At 52.4% G+C, this 25,432-nt stretch overlaps 5 protein-coding genes across 5 annotated transcripts; 3 read left to right on the top strand and 2 right to left on the bottom strand.

Annotated features, from left to right (window-relative positions):
• The first annotated feature begins 367 nt into the window (after positions 1-367).
• Positions 368-1,855, top strand: BP01DRAFT_110302 (HVA22/TB2/DP1 family protein). The gene is made up of 3 exons (XM_025570311.1): positions 368-652; positions 766-915; positions 971-1,855. Exons 1-3 carry the CDS (start codon positions 624-626, stop codon positions 1,749-1,751), a joined length of 960 nt encoding a protein of 319 aa, XP_025429156.1. The 5' UTR covers positions 368-623; the 3' UTR covers positions 1,752-1,855.
• Positions 1,856-5,033: 3,178 nt separating this feature from the next.
• On the top strand, positions 5,034-10,202 carry BP01DRAFT_403172 (putative eukaryotic translation initiation factor subunit eIF-4F; the record flags this gene model as incomplete). The annotated part of the gene is made up of 5 exons (XM_025578673.1): positions 5,034-5,651; positions 5,898-9,227; positions 9,280-9,363; positions 9,417-9,787; positions 9,842-10,202. The coding sequence occupies 5 exons, from the start codon at positions 5,034-5,036 to the stop codon at positions 9,984-9,986; spliced, it is 4,548 nt and encodes a 1,515-aa protein (XP_025429155.1). The 3' UTR covers positions 9,987-10,202.
• A 613-nt stretch (positions 10,203-10,815) lies between these two features.
• Positions 10,816-11,782, top strand: BP01DRAFT_110132 (uncharacterized protein). The gene has a single exon (XM_025570310.1). It carries the CDS (start codon positions 11,047-11,049, stop codon positions 11,572-11,574), a length of 528 nt encoding a protein of 175 aa, XP_025429154.1. The 5' UTR covers positions 10,816-11,046; the 3' UTR covers positions 11,575-11,782.
• A 737-nt stretch (positions 11,783-12,519) lies between these two features.
• Positions 12,520-13,661, bottom strand: BP01DRAFT_272821 (universal stress protein; the record flags this gene model as incomplete). Its single annotated transcript, XM_025571402.1, has 2 exons — positions 12,520-13,444; positions 13,495-13,661. Coding segments are annotated over 2 exons (1,092 nt in total), but the record flags the coding sequence as incomplete, so codon positions are not given.
• Positions 13,662-15,440: 1,779 nt separating this feature from the next.
• On the bottom strand, positions 15,441-24,272 carry BP01DRAFT_384866 (uncharacterized protein; the record flags this gene model as incomplete). Its single annotated transcript, XM_025577544.1, has 3 exons — positions 15,441-16,188; positions 22,311-22,966; positions 23,034-24,272. The coding sequence occupies 3 exons, from the start codon at positions 24,270-24,272 to the stop codon at positions 15,441-15,443; spliced, it is 2,643 nt and encodes an 880-aa protein (XP_025429152.1).
• Positions 24,273-25,432: the final 1,160 nt, after the last annotated feature.

Here is a 25,432-nt window from a genome sequence, read left to right as displayed (position 1 = left end):
CTCCACGCCATGGACTTATCGGATTTTGGTTGTCTCTTCTCTGAAGCCTCGATATTGTCATGACGTCAGCGAGATCGAAGCAACCCGAGCGGAAAGCGAACGGTGGTAAGGCACCTGCACCGAGACTCCTATTTATTGCCTAAGGCTTTATTCAGGCCACAAGGCCACATGTCACGGAGTGCCCGCCCGCCTGCCTGTGACGGCATGAATGCCTGAGGTGGATGATGTCTTCTATTATTAAGACCCCTACTCCAAAATAGGGCTCGATGGGGTCATTGATGCTAGTAACTCACTGATCCGGCCCCAGTTGCTCAAGGCAGCCACGCTTCATCTGGTTTGCCCTTGTGCAAACATTTTTTTCCCTCGATTTTTTGTCTTATCCTCCTTACCCCAATAGCTTGCAGTAATCATCTTTTCATTCTTCCACTTTGTGCTGCAGCCGGCCGGTCGCGATCCTTTGTGCTGCTCTTCTGGTCACTGCTTGAAGCTCCCTGCCCCGCAATCCTATTGCTGCTCAGCTTACCTATAAACTGATTCCCCTCACCCCTGAACTTGACCACCACAGTTCTACTATCACCGACACCCTCAAGAGCAGTGGCCCTGTACAAGCGCACAAGCTCGTCATGTTTGGCATCATTGCGGATCTGTTATCGTGAGTGAAGGCTGTTTCCCCAATTGCTCTCTCCCCTCTCCGCACAGCTTGGAGATTTTCGTCTCTCCAATGACGGTACAGCACATGCTAATCTTCTCTCATGCGGAAACCAGATCGGTCATTACGATTTTATTCCCCATCTTTGCCTCGTACAAAGCCCTTCGCTCTTCCGACCCCTCCCAACTAGCACCATGGCTGATGTATTGGGTGGTTCTGTCCGCCGTATTGATGGCTGAGTCCTGGACGGTCTTTATTCTCGGGTGGTTCGTCACTCGAAGTTGAGGATATTCGAATTTCTCACTGATGAAGATGACACAGGATTCCTTTCTACAGCTGGATTCGCCTGTTCTTCTTCTCCTACCTTGTTCTTCCCCAGACGCAGGGTGCCATCATCCTGTACCAGGAACACGTCGACCCATTCCTTGCCCACCATGAGCGAGAGATTGAAGAGTTCATTGGTCGCAGCCATGAGCGCGCCAAGGCTCTGGGGCTGCAATATTTCTACCAGGCCGTCGACTACATCCGGAAGAACATCCTCGGCTGGCCTGCTCAGCGTCCGGCAGCTCCTCCGCCGCCACCCCCCTCTGGACCTGCCGCCTACGCGCAGTCGCTGCTCTCGCGCTTCAACATCCCAACGGCATCTGCACCCGGAGCCCCGACTGCGCCCGCCGCCACCGGCCAGGACTGGTTCTCCACTATTAGTTCCGCTGTGGCCGCCGTCACGTCGGCCGGCAAGAGCCCCGAAGTCCGTGGCGAGGAGCTGTCCGCCAGCGGCACCTTCCTGCCCCGGGATATCGCCTCCATGTCTCGCGCCGATAAGGCGCAGTACATTTCCCACCAACGCGACCTGCTTGAAGTGCTGCGCAGCGCGCTGGCCAAGGAGGAGCGTGAACTGCACGGCAGCGAGACGGAGGCGGACGACCTAGCCTACGGCGGTGCCCCGTTGCACAAGAACGAGAGCGAGAACTCGTTCCACCACGTCGAGCACGAAGATCTTCATCGGAGTTCTCCGGATCTGTCCAGCCGCACGGCCAGCGGTACTTGGGCTTCCGGGTGGTTTAACGGCGAATCCAATGATATGCGCAACCGTCATCATTAAGTTTCAGGTTTAAAAAGAGGGTGGTTCTCGTATTCTTCCCTTCATTTTTTTTTTCTTTTTTGCTTTCGATTCTGGTGGCCTCACTATCTTCCTCCCACGGTTTCGGGATTTTCAGACAAGTAGAATGAAATTCAGTTATACTCATCGATGAGGCTTTTGCCATCAAAATTTATGTCAATTGCCACCGGAGAGAGCAAGTCACTTGCGGTCATGTCGTGAGAATGATATGTGCTCTGTATGTCAGGTGCGCGTCGAACGCAGCCATACTGCCGTAGACGAGGGACAGGTTGGTCCTCATGCTTGCTTGCGCTCCTTGCCATACATCATGCTGTCGCAAACCCACGTGCCTACCCGGTGGGCGACAAACTTTAGCCCTGAGCTGAGTTAATGTTAGTGGTGAGCTTGTTGTACACTTGCGACGGCCACATTGAGTGCATAGCCGCCGGACAAAGGATTCCATACGAGATTTTTCGCGGAAAGTTACCTGGTAGAAACAGCAGTCGACCGCCGCTTTGGGGGCTGGAGGCGCAATGCGTGGCGGGTGTCTTGCAAAGCTCTTTTGAATTTTGGGTGGGGGGGTTTTAATCTGACCGTACTGGCTTCGCCACGGATTGTTCTAGTGAGTGCCAAATTCCCAATAGAGGAAATGGTGGTAGAAATCAGGGCCGCGAAACGGTGTGAATGTGGCTGTTGTGGCTGCAATGGAAAGAATGTTGTTTGCTTCTTTTCTAGAACGTGGATTGACTAAGTTATGGATAATGGCTGTAAGTTAAGTTAAGCGATGGCTTGCCTGAGTAATCTGCAGGTCATCACCGCTGGGAAATTCAATTCATCCTGTCTTGGCGGCACTGTTTGAGCATTGGAAATGGAATGATACTTGATTATGAGACTAGAGGGACAATCATAGGACATAATTCTGCTTCGAAAATATACTAAATGGAGCGTCACGGTAACCCGGAGGGAAGGGGAATCCTTTTTAGGTCATATCTTCAAGGCTTCGGATGTTTTAGACGGTACAGAGTGTCGGTAGGTATGCATGCAGCCCGAGGGATAGCGCATCCTAAGATGTAAGGAAGCAAAACCCACGAACAAATAATGTCGGCCCAACCAAGGCGTCGACTGGCCGAATGTCAGGTTCAGACGTGGCAGATCTGAGCAACAGATGCAAAAAGTACTACCTAGTAGTATTAACCTCTGGAAGGCTCGGGGGAAGGTATCGTCCAGCGAGCGAAGGCCGAATCAGCTGCTCGGGATCAAGGACTATAAATAAATTCGCGGTGTCGTTGGAGTATCCGTGATGATAAAGGATGAGGCCTGATTTGCGATTGTCAAGGTCCTTGGGAGGAGCCGAGTGTCACTACTAGGCTTTCTATCTAGTACGAGGTAGGAGAAAGATCATGATACATTTGGGTGTGGGATACACATGTTGTTGAATGCGTGTAAATATGCGATCTATGTTTCTCTCTATCTATCGCGGCGGTGGCGCCCTGGAATGCTCGGATCGTTTTTAACGTGGATGTGGTTTGTTGACCGGGCGATCGGGACTGCATTATTGGCTTGGATGATCGGACCTCACTCTCTACCTAGTATTGCTGTTGCTGGCTGCTTAGGTCCTTCTTTTCAGACAGGTCCTTGTTTTGGTTTGTGGTAGTCACAGCAGCACTTTGCTTCAACAATGAACTTTTATGATAGTTGATGAAATGGAACTCCGACAAATGTCAGGTAACACAACAACAAGCAGACGAGCACACAAAAAAAAAGAATGAGCGTTCTAATGAGGGTGGTTTGATACGGTAACACCATGTGAAGCTGGTGGTTCGGGAGCGGTAATCCTGTGGCAAACAACGTATGTAATCGGTCTCCCGTATCTTGGCCTCAGGTGTCTGGCTCATGATTTCATGGTCGCCCACAACGTCATGCGCCATGAGGCTAAACACCAATTTGTGGGATGATGGGACAAAAGAGGCAAAGCAGTTGCCGCACGGAACGAGACCAGTGGCCAGGCTAAACGCCTGACGTGACTCATGGCTATATAATCCGGTGATGATGATGCTGGATGCTCCGAGTGCTGAATGGTCAGCGTTCCCGGATAGTCACACTCTGGCCAGCCCGCCAGTGAATCATTCATGTCTTGAGTATGAATGGAGTGAATGGAGCAAGGCAGCGCACCGCCTGGATTGAAGAAAGACGATTCAAAACCACCAATCACGATACTACAGCTGCCGTAGTCAAGGTTGGTTAGTCCTCAACAGCCACCTTGGCTCGGGGTGTTTGCCGCTTCCACCGGACAATGGCGGATTTTCCGCAGTGGTCAGAGTGACAAGCGGGCATTGTCAACTTGAATTTGAAAGCTATGCGTCAGCTCTCATTTGCTGGGGGAAAGAGTTATTGGGGATATCTTTGCTGATGCCAAATGGGGCAGGTTGACCTGCCACTGTGATGTGAATGGTTTTTTGTTTCGCAAACTTTCTGTATCAGGCGTATATGTGTGTATGTTGTGTGTGATGATAGGGACTGATTCACTGACAGAAGAGAGAGAAGCAGCTTTGGTGGTTCCGGCGGATACAGAGAATATTACAGTACGGTCACACTCGATACCAACCACAACCCAGCCCAGCCCATCTTCCTCTCAGCCCAGCGAAAATAATGAAAAACACTGTGCAGGGTAAAAAAAAAAATCCTCCACCACCACCCAATTTTATCCACGCCAAAAAGGCAAAAATTAAAAAAAAAAAGTGAAGAGAGTAAGAGAGTGAACAGTAAAGGACGAAAAAAGGTCAGAGAATTATTTCTATCTCTCCCTCTTTTCTTCCTCTTCCTCTTCTCTTTCCCTTTTTCTTTTTTACCCCAGACTTATCGTCGTTGACCACGACGTGATTAATTTCCTTGTTCCGTGGTCTTCGTTTCTTTTCCCTCTTCCTCCCCTTCCTCTTTTCGTCGTCTTTCCCTGACACGAAAAAAACACCACTCCCCTCCCCTCCCCTCTTCCACACTACCCTTCTCTCTCACCACCCACCCCCTCCCCTCCTCTCAATCTTGTGTGAGGACTTTTTTGTGGATGTTGTGGTTCTAGAGCGTGTACCTTTTTGTTGTAACACGCCCTTTGATAATTCCTCTTCTCCCTCTCTTCGTTTCACCCGAAGATTTCTCATCCTCTCCTCTCATCTGTGTTGCAGGTCCCTCTTCTATCCCGAACGGACTTGCTTCTTCGAACGACGTAAAGTCAATCGTCAACTTTACTAAAAAGCGCTTGAATCCTCTACATTTCGCATAACCTGTCTAATGAGCTCGATCCCTCCCAAGTCAGGCCTCCAACCTCAAGGACAGAGCACCTCGACCCAGGCCGCCTCCTCTCCCGCACAATCTGCCTCGCCGTCGACGGCGCCTCGTTCCTACGCCAGCGCCACCAAGAAGTCCGCGACGGACTCGACCGCCGCGCCCGTCACTGTGGGCGGCTCGTCGCAACATGGGAAGTCGACCTCAGCATCTCCTGTGAGCGGCAAACCCATGCAGCAGTCCCAAACCCCCGGCGTCACCATCGTCAATGGCGCCCCGGCTCCTCAAAGTGATCACTCTCGCAAGCCTTCGGTGACCATTACTTCTGCTGGCACCTCCGGTTATATTCCCAACGGCGGCCAAACCGGTCGTCCCAACAGCCTGCAGTTCGGCTTCGCCAACCAGCAGTCCTCGCCTAGCATGGGCAATCCCGCATCTTTGGCCACTCAGCCTCAGTCCGGTCTTGGTGTCACTCCGCCCGTGAACCCCCGTGTGACTTCTCCCCAGACTTCGCCTTCTCCTATTCCCCAACCCGCCTCCAGCGGTGGCCGGCCACCGCCGTCGACCTACCAGGCGCAGGGTAATGTTCCCAACTTTGGCAGCTTTGGCGATGCTGGCGATAACGTAAGTGGACCGTTCTATTCCTACCATTTTTTCTTGGCATCGCATCCTAGTCCCTTGTTCCGCATTATCTGCAAGACCGCTGGAAATCGACAAAAAGACGGTCAAGATATTGCCATGATCAGAGGGACAAAGACGGGAACGAAAATTCTTGCAAGGGAGCGCACGTCCTCCGTTCTTGGCATACCTCGTCGATATATCCACAACTGAGAAATGCTGATATTAATCGTTTTTCCGCGCTAGCAACAGATGCGCGCGGCTCCACAGGCACCCCTTGGCCCCGGTCCTCAGTCGACCCACCTGCGCCGCGAATCTTCTCAGTCGACTCACAGCGATATGAGCAATCACATGGGTAGTGTTTCTGGACGTGGAGGTTACCCTCACCAGGGCGGTCGCGGCCGTGGCTATTCTCAGTCGAGCTATCAGGGTCAGGTGGCTTACTCTCCAGGTCCCAACTTCCGCACTACACCCAACCAGACCCGGGGTGCTCCTACTATGCCTCCTTCGTTCCATCCTTCTAACCAAGGACGTCCGCTCGGGCCTTTCCCGAACTCCCCTCATCAAGCGAGCCGCAGTCCCGCGCTCGCCAATGCGCATCCTGTGACTCCCCAAATGAACCAGGTCCCTATGGCGCATGCCCAGATGCCCCCGCAAGCGTACGGATATGCACAGCCGATGGCACCCCAGAATGTGAGAACCCCCCATAATAAACCCTTTCGACGTGGATATGGAGGACCCAGAAGGAAAGGATCTTATCGGCGCCCATCTCTTTCACCCATTTACGCTTCAACTGCTAAAGCACCCCTTCCACCCATTCCGTCCATAAATCTGGCACCAGAAAGTGGGGATTTTGAGCAATGTCTAATGCTGATGAAATCCAACCAGGCCTACCCCGGCTACGATCCCACCGCCTACAGCTACTACCCCGGCTACCCCATGGCTGGTGTCCAGTACATGGCTCCTCCATCTCCGCAGCCCCGGCCTGGAATGCCCTTCAACCCCCAGGCGCCATACATGCAGAGCCAGTACCCCGTTCAGCCGCCTTCCCAAGGCACGTCGCTGTCTCGTACGCCCTCGCAAATGTCTAACGACCGCCCTGGTTCTAGCCTTGGTCAGGGCCAGCCCCCTGCTGGTCCTCCTGGCACTGGCCATGCTCACACCGCAAGCCGTTCGTCGAATAGCCCCGGTCCCGCGAAGACGCCGTTTTTCACTCCTGCCAAGAAGAGTAGCGCGATCGTCATCAAGGATCCCGGCAGCGGTGCAGTGAAGACGTTTGAGAAGGCCCCTGCCTCGCCAGCCCGCATCACCCCCTCCCCTGTCAAGATTGCTACTCCCACCTCAACTCCCCCCCCCCGCACTGGTAGCAGCGCTGATCACGCTCGGACCGAGTCCAAGTCTATCAAGACCGACGAGGAGAAGAAACAAGAGCTGAAGGAAGCTGTTCGCCAGAAGATCGAACAGGAAGAGGCTGAGCAGCGCCGCAAGGCAGAGGAGGAGGCCGCCGCCGCCCAACGCAAGAAGGACGAGGAGGAGGAGGCTGCCCGCAAAAAGGAGGAAGAGGAGGTCGCTCGTAAGAAGCAGGAGGAGGAGGAGGAGGCTGCCAAGAAGGCTGCCGATGAAGAGGCCGCTCGCAAGAAGCTCGAAGAGCTGAGTCTCAAAGATAAGCCGGCTGAGACCAAGGCGGAAGAGCCCGCTAAGCCTGCCGAGTCTACTCCCGCCCCCGCTCCCGCTGACGACGATGAAATCGACTATGATGCCATTGAGCGTGAGATGGCCGAGATTGAGGCCAAGGAGCGCGAGGCCGAGGCTGCTTACTATGCTAAGAAGCAGGCCGAGAAGGAGGAGAAGGAACGCAAAGAGAAGGAAGAGCGCGAGGCGTATGAGGCCAACATGAAGCAGGCTGAGCGTGAGGCCGAGGCTATCGAGGAAGCTCGTGCCAAGAAACGCGAAGGCGGCGTTGTCTCTGAAGAGGATCAGAAGAAGAAGGATCTTTTCGCCTCGCTCAAGAAGGGTGGTTTCTCTGCTACGGAGACCAGCACCGAGAGTGGAACTGCTACGCCCGCTTCTGATATGGGTCCCCCTGCTAAGCCTGCGAGCGCCCTCAAACAGAAGCCTGCTGCTCTCAAGCTGGAGACCAGCAAGGCTATCGAGCCTCCTCAGCCCAGCGCTGCTATGAAGTCTCTTCACTCTGCTCGCTTGATTGATGATCTTAGCAAGATCACGTATCCGGAATCGATTGCTTCACCCAACCCGGCTTTGAACGCCAATGCCCCTACCGATCGCAAGTTCCACTACAACAAGGAGTTCTTGCTTCAGTTCCAGAATGTCTTCAAGGAGAAGCCATCGATCGATTGGGATCTGCGCGTGCGGGAGACCGTCGGTGACAGTGACTCGTCGCGTCCCCAATCGGCTCGCACTCCGATGGCCAGCGGCCGCCAGAGCTCCCGCCCCGGCCTCGGTCAAGGGTTCCCAATGGGCAACTTCGGCCAGCCTGGCAACCGCCACAGCTTGCCTCCTGGCACCACCTCCGAACAGCGTTTTGCTATGTCTCGCCAAGCTTCTGCCGTTGGCACCCCCTTCGGTTCCTTCGGTCGCGGTCTGAGCGTCGGTGGCCCCATTGGCCGCACTAACTCGACCCCTATGCACCCCGGCATGCCCTCGCCTCGCCCTGGCTCCGGCCGCTCTGCCACGCGCAACAGCAGCAAGCGCGACAAGCAGCAGGCCAAGAAGGAAGAGGACATGGCCAAGTCTATGCCTCTCACCGCTGGTAAGGAGGTTGAGGCTCTTCAGGTCTCTACCACCGGTTGGAAGCCCCGGAGTATCGGCCAGGCTGCCACTGCTGGTCCTACTCCTGCTGGCTCAGCTCACTTGCCTCCGGATGTGGTGCAGCGTAAGGTGAAGGCTGCTTTGAACAAGATGACGCCTGAGAACTTCGATCGTATCTCTGGTCAAATCTTGGAGATCGTTTCCCAGTCCAAGGATGAATCGGATGGACGCACCCTGCGCCAAGTCATTCAGCTTACTTTCGAGAAGGCTACCGACGAGGCTCACTGGGCTTCCATTTACGCCAAGTTCTGTAAGAGCATGCTTGAGAGCATGAGCCCCGAGATCAAGGACGAAAATATCCACGACAAGAACGGCAACGTTGTCGCCGGTGGAAGCCTGTTCCGCAAGTACCTTCTCAACCGTTGTCAAGAAGAGTTTGAGCGTGGATGGAAGGTCAATTTGCCTCCTAAGCCCGAGGGTCAGACAGAGGAAGCTGCTATGATGTCCGACGAGTACTACAAGGCCGCTGCCGCCAAGCGTCGTGGTCTGGGTCTCGTCAAGTTCATTGGTGAGCTGTATAAGCTGGGCATGTTGACTGAGCGTATCATGCACGAGTGTGTGAAGAAGCTTGTCGATTATGAGGGTATGCCCGATGAGGCCGAGGTCGAGAGCTTGACCAGTCTTCTGCGCACTATCGGTGCTAGCCTGGACGCCTCGGAACGAGGACATGCGATGATGGACGCTTACTTCCAGCGTATCAGCTTGATGATGCAGACGCCTGGATTGCCCAGCAGATTGCGATTCATGTTGATGGTAAGTTGATGATGTATCTGTTGAAGCTGCAACTAGACTAACCCTCTATCAGGATATTCTCGACCTTCGTAGTGCCCGCTGGGTCTCCAAGGATGCCGACAAGGGCCCTAAGACTATCCAGCAGATTCGTGAAGAGGTGAGGAGGACCGGACTTTGTTTAGCTTTGACTATAGCTAACTATTCTTCCAGGCTGCTCGCGCCCAACAAGAGGCCGAGATGGAGCGTCTTCGCCAGCAGGCGAACCGCGGCAGCCGCCCGACCATGGGTCGTGGTGACGCCCGCAGCTACAGTAATTACGGTAACCAGGCTCCTCCTCAAGACTTTGCCTCGAGCAAGGTTGGCAGTGACGATCTCCGTCGTCTACGGACGACACGTAACACCAACCAGCCCATGTCTTTCGGACCTTCTAGCATGCTGGGCTCCCGCAGCAACAGCGGACGGAAGAACCTTGGCCCTGGTGGCAACCTGGTTCGTGGCAGTGATGACAGTGCTGCTAGCAGCCGCACTGGCACTCCTCCTGTCGGCAAAAAGGAGGAAGTTACCTCGATCAACGCATTCAGGTGAGTCATCCTGAGATTTTTGGTTTTGCAATCTTGATGCTAATTTGTGCGCAGTGCTTTGGCTAGCTTGGAAGACCGGGACAACATGGCTACCTCCCCGCCATCGAACCCTACCTCCCCTCTGCTGACCAAGTCGCAACCCGCCGTTGAGCGCCGACCCTCCAAGACCCCGTCCACTGCCGGCGAGGAAGCCTCATAGATTCTCATGCAATGACAATACAAAAATGATTTCGTTCTTCTGGAAAGATTTCTACGTTTACTGTTGCCCCTTTTGACACTTTGTCACGACATGTCTGTGATTTCTTATGAACATTCCTCCTAATCTTCTCGTCCATGATTTTCTTTTCGCCAGCAAGATCGGTCGCTCATCTAACTTCCGTGGGAAAGATAGAGGGAGCTTGTCGACTTTCCCTTGTACAGTTGATGTTACCCACCCGGCTCCACCCGAGAACGTGAGGTGGACGAATGGGTTCCCTTACGATACGAATCTAGGGAGATTGGTTGGTTCGCTGGAGGGGTTGAGATGACCTTGTTTTCTGTTACTGCATTGATATGTTTTCCTTTTCTTTTTCTTATTTTTCCAATACCCGGAGAGCTTTGACGAAGTCCTTCCCTTGCTGCGGATGTTTCTATCAGGGCGGGAAACCTTGCAGGCTAGCCACGTGGTCGATTGCTTATGTCATGCGAGAAGAGAGAAAGAGAGCTTTTGTGGTCATTTTCTTTCGTTTTGTGTCTGCATTGCATTTCCTGGCATGTGGCCGTGCCTGTGTTGTTTTTCGATTAGACAAAATCTGTTAGAAAAAGTTTGCTTGATTCTTGTGGTTCTAGTGTGGTATTCGTATGATGACCCGTACGTTAATGTCTGTTCCATTCGATAATCTCTGGTTTTATTTTTTTGCTGGAGTAGGGATTTAAAGGAGTCAATGTGCACTTGCATCTACCTGAAGTAGTGGAGTAGAGCAGAGGTGAGGATCAGACCTGTAGCCGGTCAGTTCAAAGGATTGCATCGGAGAAGAGAACCAGGAGGTACAGTAAGCTGGTGGAACTGCCAGTGGCCACAGCACCCTAGGGGCTCAGTCGTCATCCATCATTACCCTCGCCCCATCCTCGCGGCGGCGGCGGTGTCTGCTGTTCCTCCCCTTCTCACCCGCGCGCACCATCCTCATCTGCATTTTTGGTTTGAGTTGCCACCTGTCGTACATGTCTAGTAGTCCGAGTAGCTGGATTTCTAGTTCGAGTAGCAGTACTTCTAAGTCTGGATGGCAGCAGCAGCTCTAGTAGTGGCAGTAGTTTTAGCGGTACCACCAGCACCACCAGCACCAGCAGAGCTAATGTTTATTAGTAGTGTCAGTAGTGCCAGTACTACTAGTAGTACTAGTATATCATCAGCATCACCAGCGCCAACGCCAGCGCCAGAGTCAGAGTCAGCGGACAGCCCACCACCACCACCACCACCTGCCGCCGAAGCAGAAACCAGAAGTTACCGAAGGAACAGCAGGAATAGGCACGCAACGATACGCAAAAGGCGCCAGATGCGCCCATTCAAGCAGGAGACTCTTGTCTCTGCGGCAAAGGCCATTGGGGCGGACGGCGCCAAGCGGCGAAGCGTAGCGAAGTGGCCGGGAGACACGAAGTGTTCGAAGCAGGGCCACTTGACTTGCGTGTCCGGGCAGCAGAGACTTGGGGAGGCGGGGCGACGGCGGCAGCGGCGGCGGCGGCAGCGGCAGGCTGGAGGAAGATGCGCAGCGCCGGGTTGCGCGGGGGCTGGGCGGGGTAGAATATCCTGACTGGAACGAGGGTATTCTCAATCTGAGAGGGGCGGTCTCTGAAGGAAGTCTTCATGTTGAGATGGATGTTCCTTTATCATCAACAACCGGGATCGGGTGGAGATCGATTCTGAGAATAAGGGGACCTTTCTTGCTGTATCTGGAAGGAGGATTCCATTGCTGTTGCTGTTGAAATAGGCTCATGTGTGCCTGTTAGACATAAATAATCAGTCAGTAGGTAGTTCTTTGCTGAGTCGCGAGGTTTGTATAGATATCGTGGTCAATGTCTGGTTGATGTCTGGGTGGAGCAACTGAAAAGGAGCTCTATCAAAGACTTGCATATGACTTTCATGATTTTGTGTCCATCAATAGAGACTAATGGGTGGAAACATATCACACAGCTGGTTCAAAAAGATCCTCTCGAGTAGAGATAGTCACATTAATAAATCTAGGTATCTAGAACAGTATCATAACATAATCGTCTGCCTACCATTGCCCGCTATCTGTAGGCTTTCGTCATCATGCAACGCATGCTATCTACCAATGCATCTGCGCTTGACTAGCTGGAATGCTGAATGCATGGTTGTGCGGAACAGGAAAATCAAACATGCTGGAAATCTCCGGTCTGATCGTCTTATGCTTCGTGAGTCGTGTTTGCTTATGCTCCGTCTCTTCTATCCTGAAATTCACGCAGAGAGTGCTTCTGGTCTTGCTTAGCTCTTCGTAAACGGCTCGCATCACGTCTTCGAACGTTGACAAACTACCGAGTCATATCTCATGATCCAGCTGTTCATGGAGCATGAACGGCTAACTGCTTCTCTTCGAACCGGTCGGATCCTCATAGACAATCCGCGGGACCACATTGAAATCAGGCAGTCCCGGAACAACCTCCAACTCACCAACACCATCCTCTGCTTTAGTATCAACCGGCACTGAGCTGTCGCTGGACTCGGTTAGTTCGAGGCCCGGAGAGTGTGTTCCGCTCGCCTCGTCCTCCATGTGCATCACTGTCGGTTCGTCGTCCGACCCACTTCCGTCCACGGAATTCTCCAGACTTCCCGAACTAGGACTTGGTGTGGCAGCTTCCACCAAGCCATTCAACGAGGCTGATTCATCGTGACTGACACTGCTTCTCTCAGACGTCGACAGCGAGGTGCGCGAGTTCGTGTACGACCGAGGTAACCCTAAAGCGGCTGCCACCGCCGCCTCCTCGTCGGGCAGCTTCGACACACTGCTGTCACGACTGGTACTGCGGTCGAAGATATGGCTCCCGCGGCGCTCACTCATCTCGAGGATGTTGTTGTATCCGCGTCGGGTGGGATCGGCGAGACGCTTCTTCTTCTTTTTCTCGCGCTTCGTCGATGGCCGAACCACGATTACAGGAATGGGTGACTGCTGCAGACAGTACTTGGATACTGATCCAGGCAGCAGTCCCTGCACACCTCCTAGGTTACGACCTCGGGTGCCGACGATGAGAACAGCCGGCTCATAGATCCGAATCATGCGTTGGATGATCTCCTGGACTTTGCCCACCGCAAGCTCCAACACTAAGCTGATGGCTTTCTCATTCTGGCTGTTCTTCTGGATCACCTGTTCAAAAAGCTTCTCCGCTTCCTTCCGGTATTTCCCCGCTTCGACCGCGGCGTCGCTGGCGATACTGGAATCCTTCTCCACTGCGCGAAGACAGACAATCTCATCACCGTCATCGACAAGCTCATCGATAAGCCATTCCAGTGCGAAATCGGAGTAATCATTCTGGTCAGTGCCGCACAAGAAGGTTCGACTGCGCCGGGTCGACTGATAGCCTTTGTGTTTGTAGTTGAGAGTCAGGGAGAAGTCGGCCGCATCCGGGTTATCGAATGTGTCGAACGAAACACCTCTCTCGTAGGTTCTGGATCCCGTCAGCCACACATACTTACGTCTCGTGGAAGGATAACTTACTGCGGGGGTGGAGGGGATGGTCCACGACTGGGTGTAGGCTTGATCTCCCGTTCGATAGAGGTGACGTCGAGCTGCGGGCGCGGTCGGTGACCTGCAGCGCTGACGGATCGACGATGCGGCAGCGGCTCCGTACCGCCAACGTTGAATTGAATTGACTTTCTTCGGGAACTCTCAGACCGTTGTGAAGACCGAGGTTTGCTGGTCCCTGTGTTATGGGTGACGCCGCCCTCAGGGGGGTGTGACAACGGAGAGGGCATGCTGAAGGTGCCCGTAGGTGGTTAAGTGAGGAAAATATGATGGTCGTCTCAGCCAGATTGTTGGCAGAGATGCAAGTCGATAAAAAGTCGGTCGCTCAGCCACCGTGAAGCTCGGCAAGTTCGGCGAGTGGTACGATGCGGGAGACGCCGACCATGGTTTGGTAAGTGAGGTCGTGAAGGAGAATCTCCCGAGCAAGTGTCTGAGACCGGCACGCTCGAGGATGAGGGAATGAGATGAACCAAAGCGGGTCTCAAGGCTAGCCTGGAGCTACAGTGAGTGACTTTGCCGAAGCGCCGGAGTGAATAAGAGTAACGAGACAAGCAGCAAGCCGAAAGCAGCTGGAGGGTGTGAAGGAGAGAGAGGGAATAGGAGGAGACCGGCAATTCCACGGCGGGGCAGATGGAAGGCGGTCAGGAGGGAGAACGCCGGCGGGTCACGTTTCCCTGCTGTCTGCCACGCGGAGACTTCATCTTCGACAATTCCCCGGTCATCAACCTGACCATATCCTTGGCTACTTAGGACCAAAACAGCAAATGAGCCGGGTGGAAGGCGTTAGCTGTACCAGACTGAGTATATACTTCCGGTCATGGTAGATACAACCGGTAGTCTCAGCTTGGCCAGGCAGTCTGGACCATAACATTTCAGCGGAGCAAACGGCGTGCCATTGCGGCCTGAAAGCCAGACACCGGATTTTTTTTTGGCAAACTATTACGAAAGAAGGAAGGGAATGGGAGGTCTAGATGGGTAGAAGAGTCTTCAGCTCTTCAAGACTTGGTAGTGCTAAGGGCAGCGTCACTTAATCTTAAGACGGTGAGGGATTATTCAGTACTGAATGGATTGACTGATCAATTCAATTCAAAATTGTCAATAGTATCAATCAGGCCCAGATTTCAGGAACAAAGGGCGGCCGGGTGACAGGAACAATCGGAAGCCGGATTGAGTCAGGGAAAAAGAACAAGAGGGATCGGCGGTGATCCTCCGTGCGGATCGATCGTCCTTCAGCCATGTGATCCGTCACGGGGCGGTGTACCCGGTCTGGATTGGCGAGAGCCGCGATCGGCACTGCCATCCCCGGTCTAGCCAACTGCGAGAGAGCGGAGTCAAGTCGCTTCAACTGTGCAACTTGGTCTAGTTCACAGTGAAATGATACCGATCACTGATTAGTCTGCTAGTTCTTGACACCCCAGATTGATGATTACAGGAATGAGGGCAAAAGACGGAGTAGAGAGATTAAGTATCATGTTGGTAAAGAATATAATTCTATCTGTATAACTTCATCACCTCGTCTCATATTTGCCTGAAGAGCCACCGTTATAAAGCATGTCGTGGAATACATAAACAAGAAAAAAATGGGGCCGGCAAAATTATGCGGCCCAACGGTGGGACCAGGAAGGAGACGCTGTGGGTGGGTATGAGAAGAGAGAAATCAATGCCCAAACGCTCGGGCATGCAAAAAAGGGGGACCTTCCCCAGTGCCAATATGCCAACCCAAAATAATGCAAAATCATGATGACAGGAGAGGGAAAAGTGATTTTTGGTTTCGATAACGCCGGACCCGCTATGATGGTGACAAGTTTGTCCCAGACTATTGAAAGAAAAAATTGTTCCAGAAACAATCCACGAGGGGTATCACGTATGATAATGATGTGTACAGAGAATGGAGGATTGGCCGCTGCTGCAAGGTACGATCAATAAGCTTCAAGCATCGTACTTGGCGCTCGGCCAGGAAGGTAGTAGCCATTCTCCAGATCGGTCGGTGAGAGAGGAATCTCCGCGGCTTGTGCTTCCTTCTCGTCGAATGCTTCCAAGGTTGGTTGAGGAGGTGAGGGGGGCATGGTGTCGTCTTCCGATTCCCCATCAGAGTCGGACAGCAGCTCGGGCGGGGTTTGGCGGGAAGGCGAGCGAGTCAGAGTCAATTCTTCCAGGTCCTCCTCATCATCATACTCGAAGTCGGAATCAGAATCCGAGTCATCGTCCTCCTCCACTTCCTTCTCGGTGATAATGGCCACCGGGGAGGGGGCCCGTCGTCGCACCGGACTGTAGGAAGTAGGTTCGTAATGGTCTTCATCGTAGTCGGAGTCATCTTCGCTGACGTCTGAGTCGGCGTCAGAAAGATCCTCGGCATCCCAGTCTTCCTCCGGGTCCTCAACTACGGTTTCCGCCCATTGGATGTGTCTAGGCTCGGAATGATGGGAGCTCTTGGTCACACCGCTCACAGTTTGGTTGAACCAATGTTCTTGTTCACGTTCAGCATCAGCCAGCTCCAACATGAGTGAGTCTAGCAGGTTGGCGTGACCAACCAATAGGCGGAGATCGTGGTCCGCCCGGGAAGCTTCGCGGGTAAGCTTCCTGCGGGCGGTGTGGGCGAGATAGTATGTTTGAGTGATGCTCATTTTCTTTTGTTGGCGACGGCGGGCCAGAGAGGTGAAGTAGGAGCTGAGGGAAGGAGTAGAAGTCGGAAGAGAAGAAGGAGAGGAAGAGGAGTGGGAGGAAGGAGTAGAAGTAGAGGTAGAAATTGTGGGGGAAGCAGGAGTTGCCATGGCGCAAATCTCCGGGAGGGCCGCGGTGATGTGCTTTTGCTGAGTGAGGATCGCCGAACTAAGAGGCTAAGAGATGACTCGTTCGCTTTGCGCGGTGACTCAGGCAGCCTTTTTTTTTTTTTCTCTTTCCGGCGGCGGTGGCCGATCGAGGAGGGAGGGAGGGGGCGGTGAGTCAAGGGCCGCTGGTAATCGCTGGTAATCGCTTGGTATCGCTGCAGGCGGATCAATAATGGATCGCAGCCAGCGCCTTATCTTTCAGTCTAGTACGTTTGCGACTGATGCAGAATGCAGATGCAAAAAGACGAGAATACTGATGATTGTCTCAGTGTTGTCAGGCTGTTCGAGGTTCCTGGCGTCCCAAATTCTCCACAAACAATCATGCACTTTCAATAGTCAACGGTAGTGGCAGGCGGAGAAAGAGAAATGGATGTGCTGGTGGTGCGTATGTCGTAATCACAGTGATGTAGTGTTGTAGTGGCTGAATGCGGTCTGAGGTGGACAAGCGAGGATTGTTAGCTGAATGTTGTGATTAGAGAATGAGAAGAAAAGAAAAAACATTCCCAGATGTACCAGGGAGATAGGGATGTTTATGATATATCCACTTTCTAGGCTGATTCTTTTTTTTTTTCTTCTCGCTGCTTGTTAACTGCTATTTCCAATCCCCGTTGTCTTACACCCTTTTCCGCTTTTTTCTTATTTTTTCTTTTTTTTTTTTATCTGCTCGTACTCCATCTAAAGTCCGAAAGGCGCGATCGGACGTTCGGCGACAGACCGTCCGTGGATCGGATACGCCGTCGAGGAGTACCGGATCCACCAGCAAAGTTCTGCCCTGCACCAAAAATGCCTGCCCAAGAGGGCAATTGCTGTCTCACCGCCCATCGTTGAGACCAATAGTTGCAGTAACCCAGTGAGTCACGTCCGGGCGCCGCGCTGCTTATCCCCGTTCTGGGCGATCCCAGCTCAGCAATCACTGCACAAAAACCCTGGACGGGTTTCCGATGACCAATCTTTCCGCGCCGATGTCCCGTTTGGAAGAAAAAAAGGCATCCCAAGCTAGAAAATTCCAGCAGGTGCCCAGCACACCTGCCCGGCAACATTACGATTACTCAACGATTGTCTGCATTAGAAATCCTGACTGCAATCACCATCATTATTCATCATCTGTCCTCTTGTGGTATTTTCACGCGCCAGGTGTCAAATCTTAATATTTCCACGGTTGATGGTCAGAAGGAAAGAGCAGCTGGGCTTGAATCCTTTTATTAATGCTCAATCTAACTGTACTCCGTAGTTATAGTTATCTGGGATCTGCTTTACGAGAACTGAGGACAGCCCTTTGCTCCGACTTCCATCCCCCTCGCTGCTGAATTATTGACACTTTGACCTGTGATTGATAATTGAACTGATTCATAAGCTCCTACGGACAATCCCCTGGCATACGAGTAAACCAGCCTCACGATAGTGTTGACCCTAGTGTGGATTTCCAGACGGGATCCGTGACCCATCACAAGAAAAAATTGTTCTTCTTTGCTCCACTTGGTTAATTCTTGTGGATTTTCCGGGCGCAGTTGGGAATCTGAGGCACGGAGTAGGCTATCCGAATCTCTTCAAACGTACGGAGTACCCGTATTCCCGTCCCAATCCCCGTCTGTCAGCCTCCAGGGTTCTCAGGATGAGTAATCTTTTCTTTCAGTGAGAATTTTTGACCGAATTGCTATCCAACTCCGTCCATGCCTTTCCACCCCCTCCCCCGGCCCCCCCTGCACAACCGCCAAACCTAGATATGGTCGCGAGAAGGAGTCATGAACGGAAACGGGCAAGTAGCTGAGCTCCCCGGTCGGTCGGGATATGGAAGAAAGCTCAGCATCAGCAGCCGAGCTCAACACAATCAATCAATGCCAATTTTCAGGTGCGGTGCCGAATACGACGGCCCCCATTCCTGCTATCTTCCTTCTTGCTGCCTTAGCCTGCGCCCGCAGCCCCTCTGCCCTACTTTGTAGCCTTCACTGCACAGGCTACCACATGTAAATCCACCCATTCTTGAACTCGTGTCGGCATATTATCAATCTCATGTGAAAAAAAACAAAATAATAATAAGGCAAATGAGCATTTTCCAACTCCTCTCCAATTCATACGTCTCTGCCTGTCCACGTATCTTTCACTTCTTGCAGAGCACAGGTATGGAAAAGATGCTACTCTACGTCCATTTGTCATAAGGGATAGAGGGCACCCAATAGGACTATACAGTGATAAACACAGGCCGCCACAATCAAAACGCCTGTCACGCCTTAGCTCTTTCTGTCTCTCCGACAAAGGGAGATCCGGGGCCCGTCATCATCGCGCTGTCGTCTTACTGTTTTAGCCATGCGGCTCTCTCTGTCTTTGTGTCTTCCCCACCAAAGTCACCCGCCATGCTTGGCAAGTCAGACCCAGGCGTGCGTATTCTTGGGTTGGACAATTGGAGCATTGTACACAGCACACCTGAAAATTGGCCTAGGAAACTAGAAAAGAATAGTGTCAACTAGCCTATGGAGTACATAGCACGTACCTCGTACTCCGTATCTAGGGCTAAACTAGGACTAGAGAGGTGGAGGAGAGGGGGGGGGAGATCGAAGCTGGGGCTGAGACTGGGGCTAGCATTTGATCGTCCTTTTCCCCTCTGCCCCCTCCTACTCTCTTCCCTTCGAGATAATGTGTCGGTCCGCTTGGCGATTTAAGATAACTCCACTCCGCAGGCAAACGCAACCCCCTTCCCTCACCCCGATAATCTTATCTTGCTTACATGGCTGTGCAAATTTGTGTCTACTCGCTCAGCTAGTCAGTGAAGCTCTGCCCAATCAGCCAAAGAACATGTAGTCTGCGCTGAGTGGTCATCTATGATCCCACCGGAATACGTAGGTAGTCGTGATAAGCCTATCTATCTATTCTACGGGTTACGGAGTGGCTATGGCCACGGGGTCCAGTCTGACCGCCACATAACCAGGCCGAGCGGATGATGACTCGAAGAAGAGCCATGTGTTGCTGTAGGTGATCATCTTAGACTATTGAGAGTTGAGAATCAATGATACGTTAGTCATGTTCTGTCGTTCAATCGTTTATCTGAAACTCCCCTTAGCTGACACACAGCCTCCGCATAGGAAGCGGAGCAAGTGCGAAGATGGGGATAAAAGCCCCATCCCTCCAGATAAATCAAAGGATACTCCGTAATGCTCATGGCTCGTCATGTGACCCTTTTCCTCACTAGTGCCACTGTCCCGGAGATAAGTTCACGCAGATCCATCTTCCTCCAAAAGGCTATTTATTTGCCTGGATGACTCCGAGGCAGCAACGATAAGATCAAAACGATGATGTGATGGATGAGGTCAATGACGGGGGAACAGTCGAAAGGTGGAAACATTATCGGCAGGTCGTCAGCATTTGCCATTACCAGCGTCCTGCCCCCATTGATCGTCCAGATCGTCCCTGGCCACTGTGGCAGAATCGATCTCATTCTCCATAGTATGGAGTATCATAGAGTCTGGAGCGGGCAGCGACTCCATAATCCAGTGGGGGAATGACATGGCGGGGAGGTGATGCTTCATACGGAGTACAAACCCACAGAGACCGAAAGGAAATCCAAATTAAAGCTGGCAACCACACCTTCAACATGACAGTCGTTCTAGACCAGAACGTACCCAAAACAGAGTCAAATTAAACTTTCATCTCATTTGATACCACACTTCATCGCCAGCGGGATAACCCTTCAAGCTGCTGCAAACGTCAACCCATCATCAACCCCCTCCGTTGCGTTTCTCTGCACGGTACAGATTTCAAATCAAGAATTCCCTCTGTAGTGAACTACCTTATGACCACGCATCTTTCTCCAGAGGCAAAAAATAAACATCCACAGCACCAGTCAGAACCATCCACATCATCATCACCAGTGGCAGAATATCGCCCCCGGACTACGCAATACTGTGTCCATCTTGACACCATTCGCGATCGTCATCGAGATAGGGCAGCAGCAGCAGTAGGCTGTCAATTTAACTACTCGACTAAACATCATCGTACCGTACATCCCTAGCTTCCCTAGCTTCCCGATTGCTGTCCTACCTCATGAACCACGATCATCCTGACGTGAAAGCTTTTTGTTCTGGATGTACACAAATAAACCAATTGTGGTGTATATTACGTCGTTGCAGTACACCGTTGACAGAAGAAGGAAGCCAGTTTTTGACGTCACGACGGGATCGCCATCGCCATCGCCATCGCCAAAACCATCGAGGGCCTGCTTCCTCCCCGGGCTTTGACCTCATCTTCGGGATACGGAGATAACAGACGGGTGGTGAGGGTGATGGTGGTGATGGTGGGAGGAAAGATCAGGCATCCGAAATCCGAGGGACTGACTTTCACATATAGCATGGCAGATGTGAAGAATGAAGATAAGCTTTGCGTAAGAAACATGTAGCTCCATTCGACGTCACAAGATAAAGCCACCCAGCGAAGCCCACTCAATGTCAATGTGATCAACTCATTCAGCAGTTGTCAAATGTCCTACAGATTACTTGACCTCCAGCAGTGCACAAGCACATAATTCCACAATTATAGTAATACATCCTCAACAAATGTACATACGGAGTACACACTTATTTCCGTCCTTGTCAAAGAACATAGAACACACACAGACCCATGCATAGCATAGCATAGCATAGCATAACACCTTAACGCCCCCCCCTCCCACCAAAAAAAAATACCTACGGGGTCCCTTCTAGCATCTGCAACCGTGGCACAAAATTGGCCTCTCGCCCTTCACGACCTCCGACCTTCCGCCTAGCTGGCAGCAACTACAATACAGTAATCCCATCCCTGGTCCTATTGTAGCTTGGCCGACGGACCCTTTTTGTTGCTCGGAACCCCAATTTCCGTGCCACCCGTGCTAACTATACTAAACATACCCAGTAACTTACCGAATCAATCGCAACAACCTAAAAATTTCCACCCGTTGTACCCGTGCGTGCCGGATTCCGAAGCCCATCCACTCTACACAGTAGTAGGTACTCACTAATCAGTAAATTCCAGTAGCCAGCTGCGCGTCCCTCTGAGGGATTTCCCATGTGCACCTGGAACATCACGGATACGCGGATCAGACGGAGGGAACGGGGTTGGCTCAGCCTTATTGTACTAGTGCTTAGATTTGCTATGAGGATACTGTACTGTACTCACTTTACTTACTGTATTCTTGGATTCGAGGATGAAATTCTGCCGGTTTTATAATTCTAATATTGACGAGTGTTTGTGAGGCGTGATATGGGGTCAGGGTGTTCTGCACTTGTAGAGCTGGGAAGGGTCTGTCGCTCGGAGCCATCTCGCAGCCGGAGCAGAAGTCGAATTTTCTGTTTCTGAGTAAAAGGTTTGTCGGAGCTGGGCTTATTCCTATCGTGTTACAGTATAGGCAATGGCATCTGATTCTCTGGCAGGATTGTGATTTGTATGTATACTTATCGATCGGTAGTCCTTTGATTAGGTATGGAAGGGTAGTGCTGCGTTGATTTGCTTGACGGTGCCTGTGGTCTATGTGCTGTATGGCTTTTGAGGATGGGTCAGGGTTGTGCTGTTGTGCATCTCATTGTCCGGTTTGTCTCCAGGTAGGGAGGGATTGGGCAATAAAGATTGCAGTGTCCTGTACGAGACTACTTCGTTAATTTATGCTGTGCACACTGCCCGCTGTCATGCGTGCGTCACACTAACTGGATGAGTCTTGGTTCTACAGCATAACTGAAGCTGTGCTCGATGCATGCGATTCTTGTCGCATCACTTTGCCCGCCTGCCCAGTGGGTTACTGCTCTTTGTTTTGTCTGTCTGGTCATATTCTCAATGACTTGCCGACAAAAGTACTGTCTACCTAGTTCCTACATAGATACAAACAACAATCTAAGTGCTAATATTCTCAATTCGACCTGGTGCAAAGCTAATTGAGCAAAACGATCTCATTCCATCCCCCCAAACAAACTCCCCCAGTCCGTCCCCTTCTTCCGCATCTACCGCATCCACCACCGCAACGGCTCCGACAACCCCCCCTCCTCATCCACCTCGCCGATCTCACACGGCAACAAGATTGCATGGTCCAGCGCATGCGGCAGGCCCCGATGCCTCCCCCGCACTTGCATCGCAATGATGATCGCTTTCGCCGCGGCCCCAAACTCCCCACACAGACTCGTCTCCGTCCCGGGGTACCCCAACGACAGACCCACCGTGCCGTACGCAGACACAATCTCGAACAGAATCGGAAACAGCGAGAACGCCCGATCGTCCGGGTTGTCTTGCAGACGTTGGCCCTCCGCGACGGCGATCAGGAAAAATCCCAGCATCACGTACCAGAGGTCAAACCCGAGCTGGCGTTGGATATGGGCGGCGAGCGAGTCGGACTGGTGAGAGGATCGGCCGTCCGTGTCAGAGGTCGACAGGTTATCGTCACTGTAGAAAATACCGAGGCTTCTTTCTTCGTAGACGTTTGTCTTGCGCATGGCAATGGCGATGGGGAAGGCGGAGATGTACATCATCACAACAAAGGATACTTGAGTCGCCGGGTGGAGGGAGGTTAGCGGGGCGATGCTGAACCCGGCGGTGCGGGTCGAGGCGATTTGAAAAAGGCCGTTGACGAACCTCAGCCCTGGGGTGATGGAGGTGTCGCGGGGTGACTATCAGGTTCCTGGATCGTTAGGTCTATTTCTGGAAAAGTAGAAGAGTGGCCTTGTGCACACGGACCTCTTGGAGGGTATAGAAGATAAGCAGGTCGATTGCATTGAGCAGCAGCAAGACGGCCGATAGTCGCCATGTCTCTGCGCTGGGAAACAGAAGTGTGAAGCACCGACGCGGATGCTCCAGAAGATATACCAATTCGTCGTCCAGGGGAGACCCGTGGCTGGTGAAGTGAGACAGGGTCCAGATAATCAAGCGGAGCACACAGGGAAATCCCGTATTGCCAATGACCACCAAGAAGGTCATGACGAGGAGAGGGAAGGCCGCAGTGTGGAAAGCATCCATCGAGTCCGGGGTGAGAGTGAAGCCCAGATCGTTGAACGCTGATCCGGCCGTGAAGATCGCCCACCACGGCCGGCTAATTCCCGCTGCGGAGAGAACCTGGCTGTACTGTTTGTGCGGCAGCACCCACGCCAGGAACAACAGAATTCCTAGGAGGTGAAAGACCAAGAAGTAGCAGACCAGAATGACGAACAACGTCTTCAATGCCCGGTACTCGATCCCGCCCAACTCCTCCTTCTGTGCTTCGTCCCAGTCGGCGTAGCTGGCAATCGACGGCTGCCACATCAGCGCCGGCAGACCGTCAAGGTCGTGACTGGATCGCTGGAAAATTGGAGACAGTGAGCGACGCGAGCAAGTCCCGGACATTGATTGGTGACGATGATGTTTGACCTCGTACTCGGCCTCTGAGTCGCAAAACGTGATGTGCGGACTGGTCGATCCAGCCGGTGCTGCAGCACCATACTTCCGCCCGGGTAGAGATCCGACCAGATCGGATGTGCAATCCTCATCATGGACAGTCTCCAACAGGGGTCGTTCGTCAGCGGATCTCTCCGTCGAGATCCCTACGTGGGGCCGGTTCTCCGCCCCCACTTCCAGTAAACCTTGATTCCATTCATTGCGCTGATTGCGGCACAACACTTTGGCTTCGTTGATCACACCGCGGAACCGCTTGCGAAACCAATATAACCGGATTACCACCAGCAACGAGTTGATGAAGATGACATTGGTAACCATCGACACCCCCCAGAGGGTGAACTGCTGGACAAAATTCAGCTGATTGAGGTCGATAGGGTTCAGCCCCGTCTGGGTGGCTGCTCCGGAGGCGAGGAGTAAGGCATCGAGGTAAGAAAGTCCCCCAGCCAAGTAAAGCACAAGCGACGACGAGACCGCCCAGAAGATAATATAGATGTAGTGATGATAGCGCCGCAGAGGTGACTTAGACGGCTCGTGGGTGAGAGGCATGCGGTAGGAAGGAGTTTGTGCCGTTGAAGCCGAATGTCGTCGATGGAAGATGTCGGACCACCAAAGGGTCGAAACAATGCCCCCAAAGGCGCGGGGAATTAAATAGCTTGAGAGAAAAGCTCTGTCTCCTTGCGTAGCTTGCGGATGAAGGAGTGGCTAGCAAAAGCCAACAAATGCCTCACACAAATGCATTCTGAATTTTGAGTGATCGGATCGACTGGGCTAGTTACCACTTACTACAACCGAGAGTCTGAGGCTAGCAAGGAGCTAGGTCAGTAGCTATACTCGCTCCCGATAAAAGCTTGGGCCAGTTTCACAACTTATAGCTGACCGGTTTGAACGCCCTTCTCGTTGATTCATGGACTGGAATCCTCAAGGGGGTTTTGGCAGATTTTGCCATCCAGAGGGAGGTTGCACAGCAGGGGAGCTGGGGCAGCAGAACCGAGATCGATGATTCCCCCCGATAAATTGGCTGGGAATAATCGCTCATAGTGATTTGTTGCTTGGCGCGCAACCTCTGACGCACGGTTCATAGTTTGGCTACCTTCAAGAAGCTTTTTCTGTTGTTCTTTCTCATCGTGCAGGACGCCGGAGCCAAATCTCACAATTGGCCGGAAATCATTCCTGGATGTAGACAAAAACCTGCTTGAGTTCCGGGGCTTGGGTCATGGTTGCAGGAACCAGGGGCCGAAGGGGTGAGCAAGTTGCTGACATGCTTCTTTCCAAGCTGTGATATTGGCAGGACTCATTAGTCATTGCTGTGTGGTAGTTATGCACTTCCAGGTTATAAAGGTGAGGTTGTGCTTGAAGAGAGGATCTCAGCGCGTGGAGAGGGAATTCGAAGGGGGACGATCATTGTTGCCTGAGGCAACGAATGTCTTCAACAACCCGGGTGTCGTCAGCCACTCGCTCACTCCTTAGTTGGATGCGGCATCACCAAAGAAAAACATTTCTACTGAGATCCAATGGCAATTGGACCATGATCCAGAGGAAACGCAACTGAAACTGAAGCCGACGATGACACTAGCCAGTAAGTCCTACCAACATGCCCAGCCACAGCAACAGAAGCTTGCAAGTGCGCTACGCATCCTTACGACCAGAAACAGATAGTTACTTGAAAAGGAGGAACCTCGAAACATTCTCTCCAAAACAAAGTAATA

The sequence above is a fragment of the Aspergillus saccharolyticus genome (genome assembly GCF_003184585.1).
Source record: "Aspergillus saccharolyticus JOP 1030-1 unplaced genomic scaffold BP01scaffold_29, whole genome shotgun sequence".
Classification (NCBI taxonomy): Eukaryota; Fungi; Ascomycota; class Eurotiomycetes; order Eurotiales; family Aspergillaceae; genus Aspergillus; species Aspergillus saccharolyticus.
The sequence above is the reverse complement of the archived record's forward strand: the minus strand, read 5'-3'. Positions and strand labels throughout refer to the sequence as shown.